The 11,779-nt window shown below is 48.8% G+C and overlaps 1 protein-coding gene across 1 annotated transcript; it reads left to right on the forward strand.

Annotated features, from left to right (window-relative positions):
• Positions 1–2,667: 2,667 nt before the first annotated feature.
• LOC309614792 (UPF0500 protein C1orf216) lies at positions 2,668–10,031 on the forward strand. Its single transcript, XM_082363645.1, has 2 exons — positions 2,668–2,911; positions 5,000–10,031. The coding sequence occupies exon 2, from the start codon at positions 5,005–5,007 to the stop codon at positions 5,692–5,694; it is 690 nt and encodes a 229-aa protein (XP_082219771.1). The 5' UTR covers positions 2,668–2,911; positions 5,000–5,004; the 3' UTR covers positions 5,695–10,031.
• The last annotated feature ends 1,748 nt before the right edge of the window (positions 10,032–11,779 follow it).

Below are 11,779 nucleotides of genomic sequence, written 5' to 3' on the forward strand. Positions count from 1 at the left end.
ACTGCTAGCCAATCTTGGCTCTGACATCTGTCTGCTCACCAAGATAGCGACTCACTGCCCACTGCTAGATCTTCATGATGGGCTGGCCGTCTGCAGAGCCCTGTTCGGGCTGGTACTGTCCATCTCTGGTGATTTCTGTGTCCCTGCCAGTTAAGTCCCTGCAATCTATGTAGCTGGGTGGACACAGACACAGACACCCCTTCACCTGGGGTGACTGATTCCCTGGCATCCTGACTGAGGAAGCCTCTGGTGACTGAATAACAGACACCTGTATATCTGCTTTTCTGTGGTCATGGATGCTCCTGCCTTCCTGCGGGTTTTTGTTCTCCAGGCTCCCAGCTCCCTGAAAGTCATGGAGCTGCCAGGACCACTGTCTGAGCACTTACTGCATTAATTATACGTGCTAGAGTATCCCACCCAAGATTATCCTTGACTAAGAAAAGAGAAGCTACATTCTGATGCCCTTGGAATTCACTTTACCTGTCAGGTATTATGTTATTTAGAAATATCAGCTTTATAGAACAATGGAGTGACCAACTGATGACTCAGCTATGTCAGGTTATTGCATGCTGAGTATAATATAGGCTTTAGATCAACAATCAGTATATAATTCTTTGTTTTTTTGTAACCAGAATACACAGGAAGAGGTAGAGGTAGGTGTGGCATGTTATGTGATTGTACCTAATGACTTTCTCAGAGAGTTTGCTTCCTGTCTCTGACATTCTACATTCTGCAGTTCAGGAGGTTTTAGCATCTAGGGAGAAATGTTTCTAACCAGGGAATGCAGAGAGGATTCCACTGCGTTTTGGGCTCCTCATAATACTAGAGGAATAGAAGAAAGGAGGTCACACTTGTAGGCTGTTAATAGCTATTAAGGGGAAACAGAGTTGCTACTACTTAATGAGCGCTGAGAGGTGCGTCAGTGGGACCCAGGGGACGACCTTGTGCTCTTGTATTAATCAAGATTCTTTTGATTGCCAGTGAAAGGAATTCCACTCAAGTTAGGCTTGGCAAAATAAGGGCCTTGTTGCAAGGTATACCTAGGCCTCAGGAAACAGGACAGGACCATCACCAGGACTTCTGTCTTTCTGTGTCTGTATGTCAGCACTATCTTCTCCTACTACAGACTGACTTCTATTTGGCAGGAAATGTGATTGTTACAGCCCTAGGCTCACATCTTCCCTGCTTTGTCTTCCTTTAATTTTATTTCAAAAAGTCCCAGAGAAGGACTCTGACACCTAGAGTGGGAGTCCTATTCCTAGATTCATCAGGCTTCCATATGACCCACCTAGTTAGAGCTGGGAGAGACAGGAGAGGTAGGAGGAGGCGCTATTCAGGGCCCACCAAACAAACAATTAGATTTTGTTGTGACTTTATAACATAGGAAGACCTGTATCACTGCAGACCACCAAAGCTCAGAGACTTTTTACAAGTGAGGATTTGGGTCACCTCATAAGGAAAAAAACTCCAGCTGAAGGTAAGGGGAACTTGCAGTGGATAAGGGAAAAGGGAGACTAGTTAGGCCTCAGGACCTGATGTAGAAATGGGGCTGAGATCTCCACATATATATTTTTAGCTGGGGGAGTGTCCAAAGCTTGAGTTACTTCTGCCTTTTCCTTTTTATTTCCTTTTCCCTCTTAAAATAGGAGTTGTCGTAATCATGAAATGTTTTTTTTTTCTCTTCCATTTCCCTTATTTTGTATATAGGATTTGTTGGTGTGATTTAATTTGCCATTTAATCTCTAGGTTGCAGAATGGTAAATTGGAATTAAGTTGGAAATGGAAGAGGGTGCCTCATTATGGAGATCAGACTCAAATTCTTCTTTTAAAACAAAAAAAGCAAAAGAAAGGGAGGAGGGAAAGACAAGGGTATTTTTTAATGTATTATGATTCAAAGATGAATCCATATGAGTTTTGTTTTGTTTGTTTTTAATTGGTGGCATGGAGGGGGTAGCATGAGGAAGGTATAGCCAGTTGCTTGGTTTACTCAGTAAAGCTGGGGAGTCGGAAGGAACCTCCTGGAAGCTCATGTGCCCTAAAGGCTAAACTTGTCCCAGACTTCTTTCTGGGGCTGCGTCTCCCTAACAGCAGCCAGTGCTTTTTGGTTTTATCCTTAGAGTCAGCAATTACTCTGTTCAGTAAGTGACTTTAATTAAATAAGCACAAAATGAACATATAACTTCAAATTGTGATAGATGCTATCAAGAAAAGGATCAAAATGCCCTGGGATAATATAAAAGGGGGAACTAATCTGGCCTAGGAGGTCAGAGAAGGTTTATCTGAAAAGAGATCTTAAATATGAGAGGGGGAAGAGAATTTTAGGCAGAGGGAACAGTGTGGCAGAAAGGAGCGTGAGGCCCAGTTCCAGAGACTGAAGGGCAAAGGCTGAAGCTGGAGAGACAGAGCAGGACGCTCAGAGCCCTGCGGCTGCAGCCTTAAGGATTTACCCTGCAATGCGGAAGCCACTGAAGGGTTTTTGGCAGGAGGGTGGTGACATGACCAGATTTTCATTCTGAAAATGTCACTGCATGTGCAGTGAGGAAAACCGATCGGAGGGACCCAGTAAATGCAGTTAGGGAATTAAACAGGACCTGCAAGGTCTCAGTTCAGGCTGCCGAAGGCGGGGGAGGCGATTCCGACTCTCCGGCAGGCGCGCGGCTCCGTGGAAAACCGAACCGGCACACGTGGGCCAGGCTGCCCCGCCCCGCGGCGCTGACGCCACCTGACTCGGCAGTCCCGGCTTTCGCTGGGCGCACGGCCCGGGATACCACACCCCACGCGCCGGCCCGCGTGGACGCCCAAGCCTAGGGATTCCTCTACCCACCCCCCCTCCTCGCAGCCCCGAGGGACGAGTTCCCGCCGCGGGGCCCTCGGAACCAGAGCCAGCCGGGCGGGGCGGCGCCTCCAGGCCGTGAGTCGGGGCCCGGAGCGGGAGGGTTTGGACCCCAGCAGGGGGCGGGGGTCACAGCCTCTGCCCAGCTGCCTCTTTTGGAGAGATTAGGGATGGACGGTCAGTATCCTCTGTCTCCTGGGGGTAGTCTCCCTCTCCCGCAAGGCTAGGCAGGAAGGGAGGCCGCCTCCCCCCATCCTTACAGAGCGCTCTCCCACACACAAATTGCGGATTAGCTTAGAGAGAAGCCTGATCCTGGGGTGTCTCGGTTCCCATTTTACCGTCTCCGAGAACCCCTAGATCCTCAGCAAGACCCCCACCTCATTCCAGCTGCCTTCACGGCCCCGCCCAAGTTTAGAAAATAGAAAACATTTGGGCGGGGACGATCTCCAGGCACCTTGCTTAGCGGGGTGGAGTCTGTAGGTTGCGAAGGGACTGTCCCTACCACTGCCCCCAGTACTTCTTCCCACTACTGGATGTGGGGGGGGGGGGGTCCCTGCCACCTCCACTTACACTCTCCCTCACTCTTACTGATCCCCAGTTTTTCTAATCCTAGTAATTTATGGTCAGTAGGAACTTCTTGTCAATTTAACCCCTTATTTTGGGTGAAGTCGGTTATTGGGGAGGAAAGAATAATGTGGTGTGTTCTCTCTCTAGGGCCTCAGGATGGAGCAAGCTAGAGGCAGGGACCCGGGATAGTACTAGACACGGAGGGAAGGGGCAAGGTCAGAAGAGAGGCTTGTCAGTGGGAGAAGGGCTTCCTCACTGGGCAGAGGAGGGAACCCAACCCAGCTCTTCCAGCCCTGGGCAGTCAGCAGTAGCCTCTGCTACTCTTGGCCCGTCTCCCCACTTCAGTCCCCCTCCCCCATTCACTTACTCACTCAGCAAGGATGTGCTGATGCCTGCTTAGTGCCACGTTCTGTGCTGGCTCCTGAATATGATGGAGGGTATATAGAGGAATTCCATGTCTAGCTAGGGAGCCAGTAAGCTGCTATTACAAGATAGAAAACAAAAACAAAAAAAAGTTGAATAGACATTTATTGGTCATAAACTATGTGCCGGGGACAAGAAACAAACATGAATAAGACAGCATGTACCCAGGGCAGTGGGGATCCTGAGGAATGCATAGTTAACTGTGTGTGTTTGTGTATATCGGGGCAGTGGGGAGGATATCAGGATGGCTTCAGGGAAGTGGGCGTATTAGAGCTGCGTTTTGAAGTATGAAAAGGAATTTGCTGGGTGCAGAAGGGAAGAGCTTGGAGGGAAGGGGAGAGGAAGGATATTATAGGCCCAGGGAGTTGTATGAGGAGAATAATGGTGTGTCTGGAGATCTCTGAGCAGTGTGGAGGCAGAGTGGCAAGAGGCAAGTCTGGAGCAGTGAGCAGGGGCCAGATGAAGCACGGCCTCACAGGCCGGGAAGAGGGTTAGCAGGAGGTTAGGGAGGGAGCCATGACAAACTTACATTTTTAACTAGAGGCAGAGAGATCAGTAAAAAGCCATAGCAGTCAGTAATCCAGGTTAGAAATGGCCCAAACCAAGAGAAAGGGAAGACATATGTACATGCACGTGCGTGTGTGTGTGCACACACATGTACACTCGAAGGTTTTTAAGAGGAAGAAGTGTCCAAATTTGATGGCCAGTGAGAGGGGGAAAGAAGCCGAATGAGGAGTCCAGGCTGCTCTCAGTTTCTGGCTGGTGTGACTGACTGGAGAGTGGGGCCGTTCTGCTGAGGACACTGAAGAGGGAGGATGGGGTGGGCCATGTAGAATTTGAGGGGCCTAAGGTTGGATGCAGAATTTGGTAGCAGTTGTATCTGGGCTGGAGACAGATCTGAGAGTCACCAACACATGGTGGTTCTGGAAGCTATAGCAGAGGATGAGGTCATCTGGGAGAAACGCATAGAAGGAGAGGACAGCCTGCCTCGGGGCTGAGGGAAAACCCTGTGAGGAGACTGAGAATCAGCAGTCAGAGAGGGAAGAGGAAAACCACCAAGGGAGGTGTTACCAGAGCCAAGGGAAAGGAGCAGCCTTGTCCCTGCTGCTAGGCTGCCTCGACTTCAGGCACCCCACCCTGTCCTGCCCTGACTCATTCTCTGCTTCCCTTTTACAGACCAGATGTTTGCCATCCAGCCAGGGGAAGCTGAAGGGGGGCAGTTCCTGGGGGACCCGCCTCCTGGAGTATGTCAGCCCAAGCTTCAGCCAGACAGCAACTCCAACTTCATGGCAAGTGCCAAAGATACCAATGAGAATTGGCATGGGATGCCAGGCCAAGTGGAACCCATACTGTTGAGGAGCTTCTCCGAGTTGCCCTCTGACAACCAGGCCTTCCAGGATCCTGGACTCCCTGAGGGGGAGGTCCGCAGCCCACCAGAGGGGGCAGAGATCCCTGGAGCTGGGCCTGAGAAGATGGGTGGTGCCAGCACAGTCTGCTCCCCTCTGGAGGACAACGGCTATGCCAGCAGCTCCCTGAGCATTGACAGCCCTAGCTGCAGCCCTGAGCCTGCCTGTGGGACCCCTCCCGGCCCTGGCCCTCCAGCTCCCCTTCTGCCCTCGGTGGCCCAGGCCGTACAGCAGCTGCAGGCTCAAGAGCGCTATAAAGAGCAGGAGAAGGAGAAGCACCATGTGCACTTGGTGATGTACCGTCGCCTGGCCCTGCTCCAGTGGATCCGGGGCCTGCAGCACCAGTTGGTTGACCAGCAGGCCCGTCTGCAGGAGAGCTTTGACACCATTCTAGACAACCGGAAGGAGCTTATCCGCTGTCTCCAACAGAGGGCAGCACCATCCACACCCCAGGACCAGGGCTAAGGGTGTCTCTGTACAGGGGTGCAAGGGTTTATGTATATATTTGCAGGCATGTGTGTGGTTGTACACAAGCAACTACAGATTATTTGCTGGTATGAGTGCAGGGAAGCATAAGTGAGTATGTCAGTGCTAACATGTAGGCAGATGTGCACAGGCCGTGTGAGAATCAGCAGCCCTATGTGTGAGTATATACATATGTGTATGTATAGTATGTATGTAGGAGGAAGTAAATTTGTATATGCATGTGTGGACGGGTACCCCACGGTGTGTGTATATGTGCATGAGTGAAGATATATATGCAAAAAATGTGTGTTTATGTATGAGTGAGTTTGAGCGTGCAGATTTGTGGGTGTTTGTGAGTGAGCCCTTGTGTGTGCAGGCCTATGTGTAGGGGTGCATGTGTGCAGGTGTGTGCATGGGATGTATACATTAGGAGCATGTATATTTGCAGGCTGACTCAGGAGCAAGTGTGTGCAAATATATGTTCAATTGCACACGTGAGGCATCCATCCATACCTTATGTTACCCGTGGTCTCCACTAGCCTTTTTTCTCCACAGGGTCCCACTGCTCCCTGGGGAGAGGGCTAGCCTGCTCTCATTATCTGAAGGTTGTGGCTTATCCTTTCTCTTGGATTTCTCGGCTACCTCTCCTTATCCCTCCCCTTCACTCCTCTCAGATCTTGCTCTGCTAAGGCTGTTGTCCCTGATGGTGGATTTGCTGTAGGAAGTTAGGTTGCTACTCTGGCCTACTATGGCTTTTTGGCTGCAATTTTGCCAAGGCAATTGGTAGAGAACTGGTATCAGGGAAGGGAGCTAGAATGGTGATTGACACCATGGCAGGCTTGGAGGCGGGATCAGAGAAGAAGATAGGGGACTGTCCCACTTGCACTCTGCCACTGGGCACGTGGGAGATGGGGATGGGGGAGATGATGATGGCAGAACCCTGAGAAGACTAGGAGAATGGGAATTCTACAATACCAGTTCCAAACAAATCACACCTCTCCACTGCAAGGGAGCTGTTGCAAACCATATTGACTTAAGCTTCTGATGGAAAGGAATCTGTGTTAATATAATGTCATATGTCAACTACACATCAATAAAAAAGAAAAAAGAAAAGGAATGTGTGCTTTCTAAGCTTGCAAGGAGTGGAGAAGTGTTCCAAGGCTGTTGGAGAAAAATCTTACTTCCCTCTCTGTGCTTCTACTTGCTGTGCCTCTCTGGCTGTAGCAACATTAGGTGTCAAATTAATTTGGTCAATTTCCCTGAAATCAGACTGTCTGGGCCAGGAGGAGCCACAGTTTGGCTCTCCAGAGTGGGCAGTGGGCAGTGTCAGTCCAGCCACTAGAAGCTCTTAGATGCTGGGCCATAACCTCTTCTGTGACTGCATGGGGTTGATAGGCCCCAGCAGAGGCTCCGTGAGGTGGAGAGCGGGTGAGTTCTGGAGAGAACCAAGGACTAAAGTAGTTGAGCTCCCTGCTTTGCTTTTGGGAGCCAAGAGGATGCAAAATCCTGATAGGTGAGCAGTGACACAGAGGTCACTGAGGCCTCTGGCCCTGCCTCCCTATCTGTAAAATGTGTGGGTACGTAGGTGAAAGGTATAGGGAGGGAGGCTGAAGCAATGGCCCTGGGAACTCTGTGTCTCACTTTTGCACCTTGAGTGTGAACCTGGCCTCTGGACCAACGAAGATAAACTGGGGCAAAGAAATTCATTTCTTGGGTTTGTGTTTCTATTCTACCTGTTGTTAGGTGACCTCTTTTCCTCACTGTCTGAGCTCCCCTTTTGAGCAGGGTTCTGGGCTGGGAGCTGGGGCGCGGGTGTTGGGAAAGACACTGGGGGGAGGAATTCAGTCTGCTATGGCTGGCAGTCTCATGGGGGATATGGGGAGGTGGGTGTGGGGGGAATCTTTCTTCAGGGGCCTCTCAGTCTGACAGGGGAGACTTTGGCCTCTGCCCAAGAGCCCCATATGGGTTTGTCCTTGTCCTAAGGCACCTTTGGGCCTGAAAGGGAAGGGCGTCAATTGTGAGGGACACATATGCACCTCCGACACTCATATATCACACTCACATACTCAGTCTGCCCTGGAGCCACCACTTCCCTGAAGGGGGGTCTGATTGTGAAAGACTGAGTTAGGGTCCTTAGATGGTTCTGACACAGATGTAGTTATAATACATGTACATGACTTCAGATATGTGTTGACGCCAATCTAGATTAGATCTTCTATTTTACATTAGTTTGTATGATGATTCATAAATTAGTTTCTCAAAAATTCAATACTTTTATAAAGAAAGTATATTACAGTTGACCCTTGAACAACGCAAGGGTTAGGGACACCAACCCACCATGCAGTAGAAAATTTGTGTGTAACGTTATAATCAGCCCTCCATATATGCAGTCCTTCCATATCCATGGTTCTACCTCCTTGGATTCAACCAACTGCGGATGGTGTAGTACTGTAGTATTTACTGTTGCATAACAAATTACCCTAAAACTTAGTGACTTAAAACAATCACCATTTCTGTAGGTCAGGACTCTCTCACCAGGCTGCAATCAAGATGTCAGTCCAAGGTCCCTGGTCTCCTTTGTTGGGAGCATTCAGTTCCCGGAGGGCTGTAAGCTGGAGATCACTTTTAGTTCCTTCCATGTGGGCAGCTTGCTTCATCAAATCATGCAAGCCAAGAAAGTTACAGAGTATTAACAAGACAGAAGTCACAGTTTTCTGCAACCTAATCACAGAAGTGACATTCCTCAGTGTTGCCGTATTTTATTGGTTAAAAATAAGTTGCTTAAGAGGAGAATATTACACAAGGCTCTGAGAACCAGGAGCGGGGGGTCATCAGGGACCATCTTAGAGGCTGCGTGCTACAGGAGGCATATTATGATTGATCAGATAAAGGCATATTTTATTGATTGTTTTTAATTATACAAATAAAAATTAATTCTACTTATAAAAATGGAAACATTTCAGAGAAATCTAATGTTTCCTTTTATTCCTCCCCAACAAGGTATATATATTTTAAACCTCACAAAGTATACTTCTTGCTGAAACAGTCAGTGACCCAGGACATTAATAATTCTTGTTATCTCGACATTTGACATTTAAACAGAAACGATACTGGACCAGTTTTTTTTTTTTTTTTAAGGTGTGTCTCATTATTTCTTTTTCTTTTTTTTTTAAGTAAATTTATTTATTTTATTTATTTATTTTTGGCTGCGTTGGGTCTTCGTTGCTGCGCGCGGGCTTTTTCTAGTTGTGGACAGCGGGGGCTACTCTTCGTGGCAGTGCGCGGGCTTCTCATTGCGGTGGCTTCTCTTTTTGCGGAGCATGGGCTCTAGGTGTGCAGGCTTCAGTAGTTGTGGAGCACAGGCTTAGTTGCTCCGCGGCATGTGGGATCCTCCCGGCCCAGGGCTCAAACCCGTGTCTCCTGCATTGGCGAGCGGATTCTTTTTTTAAAAAAAAAATTATTTATTTATTTTATATTTATTTTTGGCTTCGTTGGGTCTTCGTTGCTGCGCACGGGCTTTCTCTAGTTGCAGCGAGCGGGGGCTACTCTTTGTTGCAGTGCGTGGGCTTCTCATTGTGGTGGCTTCTCTTGTTGCGGAGCACTGGCTCTAGGCGCGCAGGCTTCAGTAGCTGCAGCACATGGGCTCAGTAGTTGTGGCTCGCGGTCTCTAGAGCACAGGCTCAGTAGTTGTGGCACACGGGCTTAGTTGCTCCGTGGCAGGTGGGATCTTCCCAGACCAGGGCTCGAACCCGTGTCCCCTGCATTGGCAGGCGGATTCTTAACCACTGCGCTACCAGGGAAGTCCCAATACTGGACCGGTTTTAACAAATTCCATTTATTAAGAGACGTTGTTCTAGCAAAGGGCTATAGCTAAATTTGAATAACTTCAACTGTGAGGATTTCTAACAAGACAACATCAAGCCCTCAGAGCACAAGAGGGTGAATTTTCAGAAAAGGCCCCTTTCCTGAATGCGTGAAGGCTTTTCTGAGTAAAACCGGTGGTTAAGAGCACAGACTCAGAAGCCAGACCCCTGGATTTGGTTGTTGGTGCCATTTCTTTCTGTCTCTGTGACCTTGGGCAAATCAATTAACTTCTCTGTTCTCCAGTTTCCTCATCTTAAAATGAAGACAATAGTAGTAACTACCTCATAGGATTGTTGCAAGGGTTAAATGGATATATAATATGCAAAATACTGTACCTGGCACATAGTAAACTATGTTAATGAGAATATAATTATTATTATAGATAGTGCTTTTGTGATGCACACTTAACTTTTTCACAGAAAAACAATCAAATTTTTCCTTAAGGAGTCTGAATCTAAAATTTAAAATACATCATTTTAAAAAGCCTTTTAAAAAATAAAGCTGCCTAATATTCCTCTCCATAAGAGAGCTTTCTGAGCTGAGAAAAAGATGAAAGCCAGACCAAGGAACAAGTGTGGTGAATTGCACGTTGACAGGAGCCCTGCCAATCCTGGGTTTAGGGACAGACCCAGCCCCTGGTGTGGTGGTGGGTTAGGGAAGGAGCTTGACAAGAGCAGGCAGTCAGGGCTGGAGCCAGGCCAGCAGAGCTTGGGGCCGGGATGCTGAGGCAGGACCCCAGTGGGTGAGCTGACCCAGCCAAGAATTGCTGTTTCCAATCAGGCACGCTGGCCATCAGGCCTGATAGCGGGAAGCTCTGAGGCTACTGTTGTACCTGTGTGGGGAAGACCTGGTCCAGAGACTGTCTAGACTGCCTCTGTTTCTTTGCCTGTGGCAACTGTACAGACTGAACGAGGAAATAGGTCTGAAGATGTTTTGTATGCATTAAAACAATCAAGGCCCCCCTGCACAAGGCCCTACAGTGCCAGCCCTGCCCTTGAGCAAGTCTTGCCTGCACAGGTAGATAAGACTTGCATCCAAAAGACTAATGCACTAGCCACTCAGCCAAGAAGAGGGAGAGCTGCGGCTGCCCTCTGTGAAGGTCTCTGCCTGAGACTTCTATACTTGGGAGGTTGTTTTAAAGTCACTGAGTGGGGATTTCTTAGTCCCTGGGAAAATGAGAAGAGTGGGGAAGTGTCATGCACTAGGGAGGGGTTTAGCCAGTGAGCCACCTCCCCCTTCCTGCCAGAGTGAAACCCGATGACCAGGAGCAGGGAAGTCTAACTCAGGTTTCTGGTCCTACCTGAGGAGACTTGCTTAATAGGAGGAATGAGGGATGAGGTTGGGGCTGAGACCCAGAGACCCACAGGTCAAGGCACACAGCAGAGGCCTGAGCAGGCCCGAGGGACAGGACTGAAGCATGGAAGGGGTTGGCAGGGAGGTAGTGCAGGGCTGGATCCTCTGGGGAGAAGAAAGGTCTGGGTCCATGGAAACTTTCTCTCCAGGGACCCCAAATAGGTCTGCACCATCAAGTGTTGTCAGAGGGGATGGGATTAAAACCTGGGGTGCAGGGAGGCAGGGAGTGAAGTGGGAATGAGGAGTGTAAGGAGTTACGGAGATAAGGAGACTGCAGAAGGTAGGTGGGCTCCCAAGCCCTGTAGGTGCGGCATATCATATCGGGGCTCTGTGTACAGATGGTGCCCGACTTATGATGATTCGATTTATGATTTTTTTAAAAGGTTTATTTATTATTTATTTATTTTATTTTATCATTTTTGGCTGCGTGGGATCTTCATTGAGGCATGCGGGATCTTTCCTTGTGGCGCGCAGGCTTCTCTCTAGTTGTGGCATGCAGGCACCAGAGCACGTGGGCTCTGTAGTTTGCGGCACGCGGGCTCTCTAGTTGAGGTGCGCAAGCTCAGTAGTTGTGGAGCATGGGCTTAGTTGCCCCGTGGCATGTGGGATCTTAGTTCCCTGACCAGGGATCGAACCCGCGTCCCCTGCATTGTAAGGTGGATTCTTTACCACTGGACCACCAGGAAGTCCCCGATTTATGATTTTTTTAAAAAATAATTAGAAATATCCTAGTATATTGTACTTCGGAGATAAAGAGTCCTTTGGGCATTTAGATCCCTACTTCATCATCACCACCATCACTACACACACACACACACACACACACACACACACACAAACACAAATCAACTATTTACACATGGATTAA

Source organism: Balaenoptera borealis, assembly GCF_965194805.1.
Source record: "Balaenoptera borealis genome assembly, chromosome: 1".
Classification (NCBI taxonomy): Eukaryota; Metazoa; Chordata; class Mammalia; order Artiodactyla; family Balaenopteridae; genus Balaenoptera; species Balaenoptera borealis.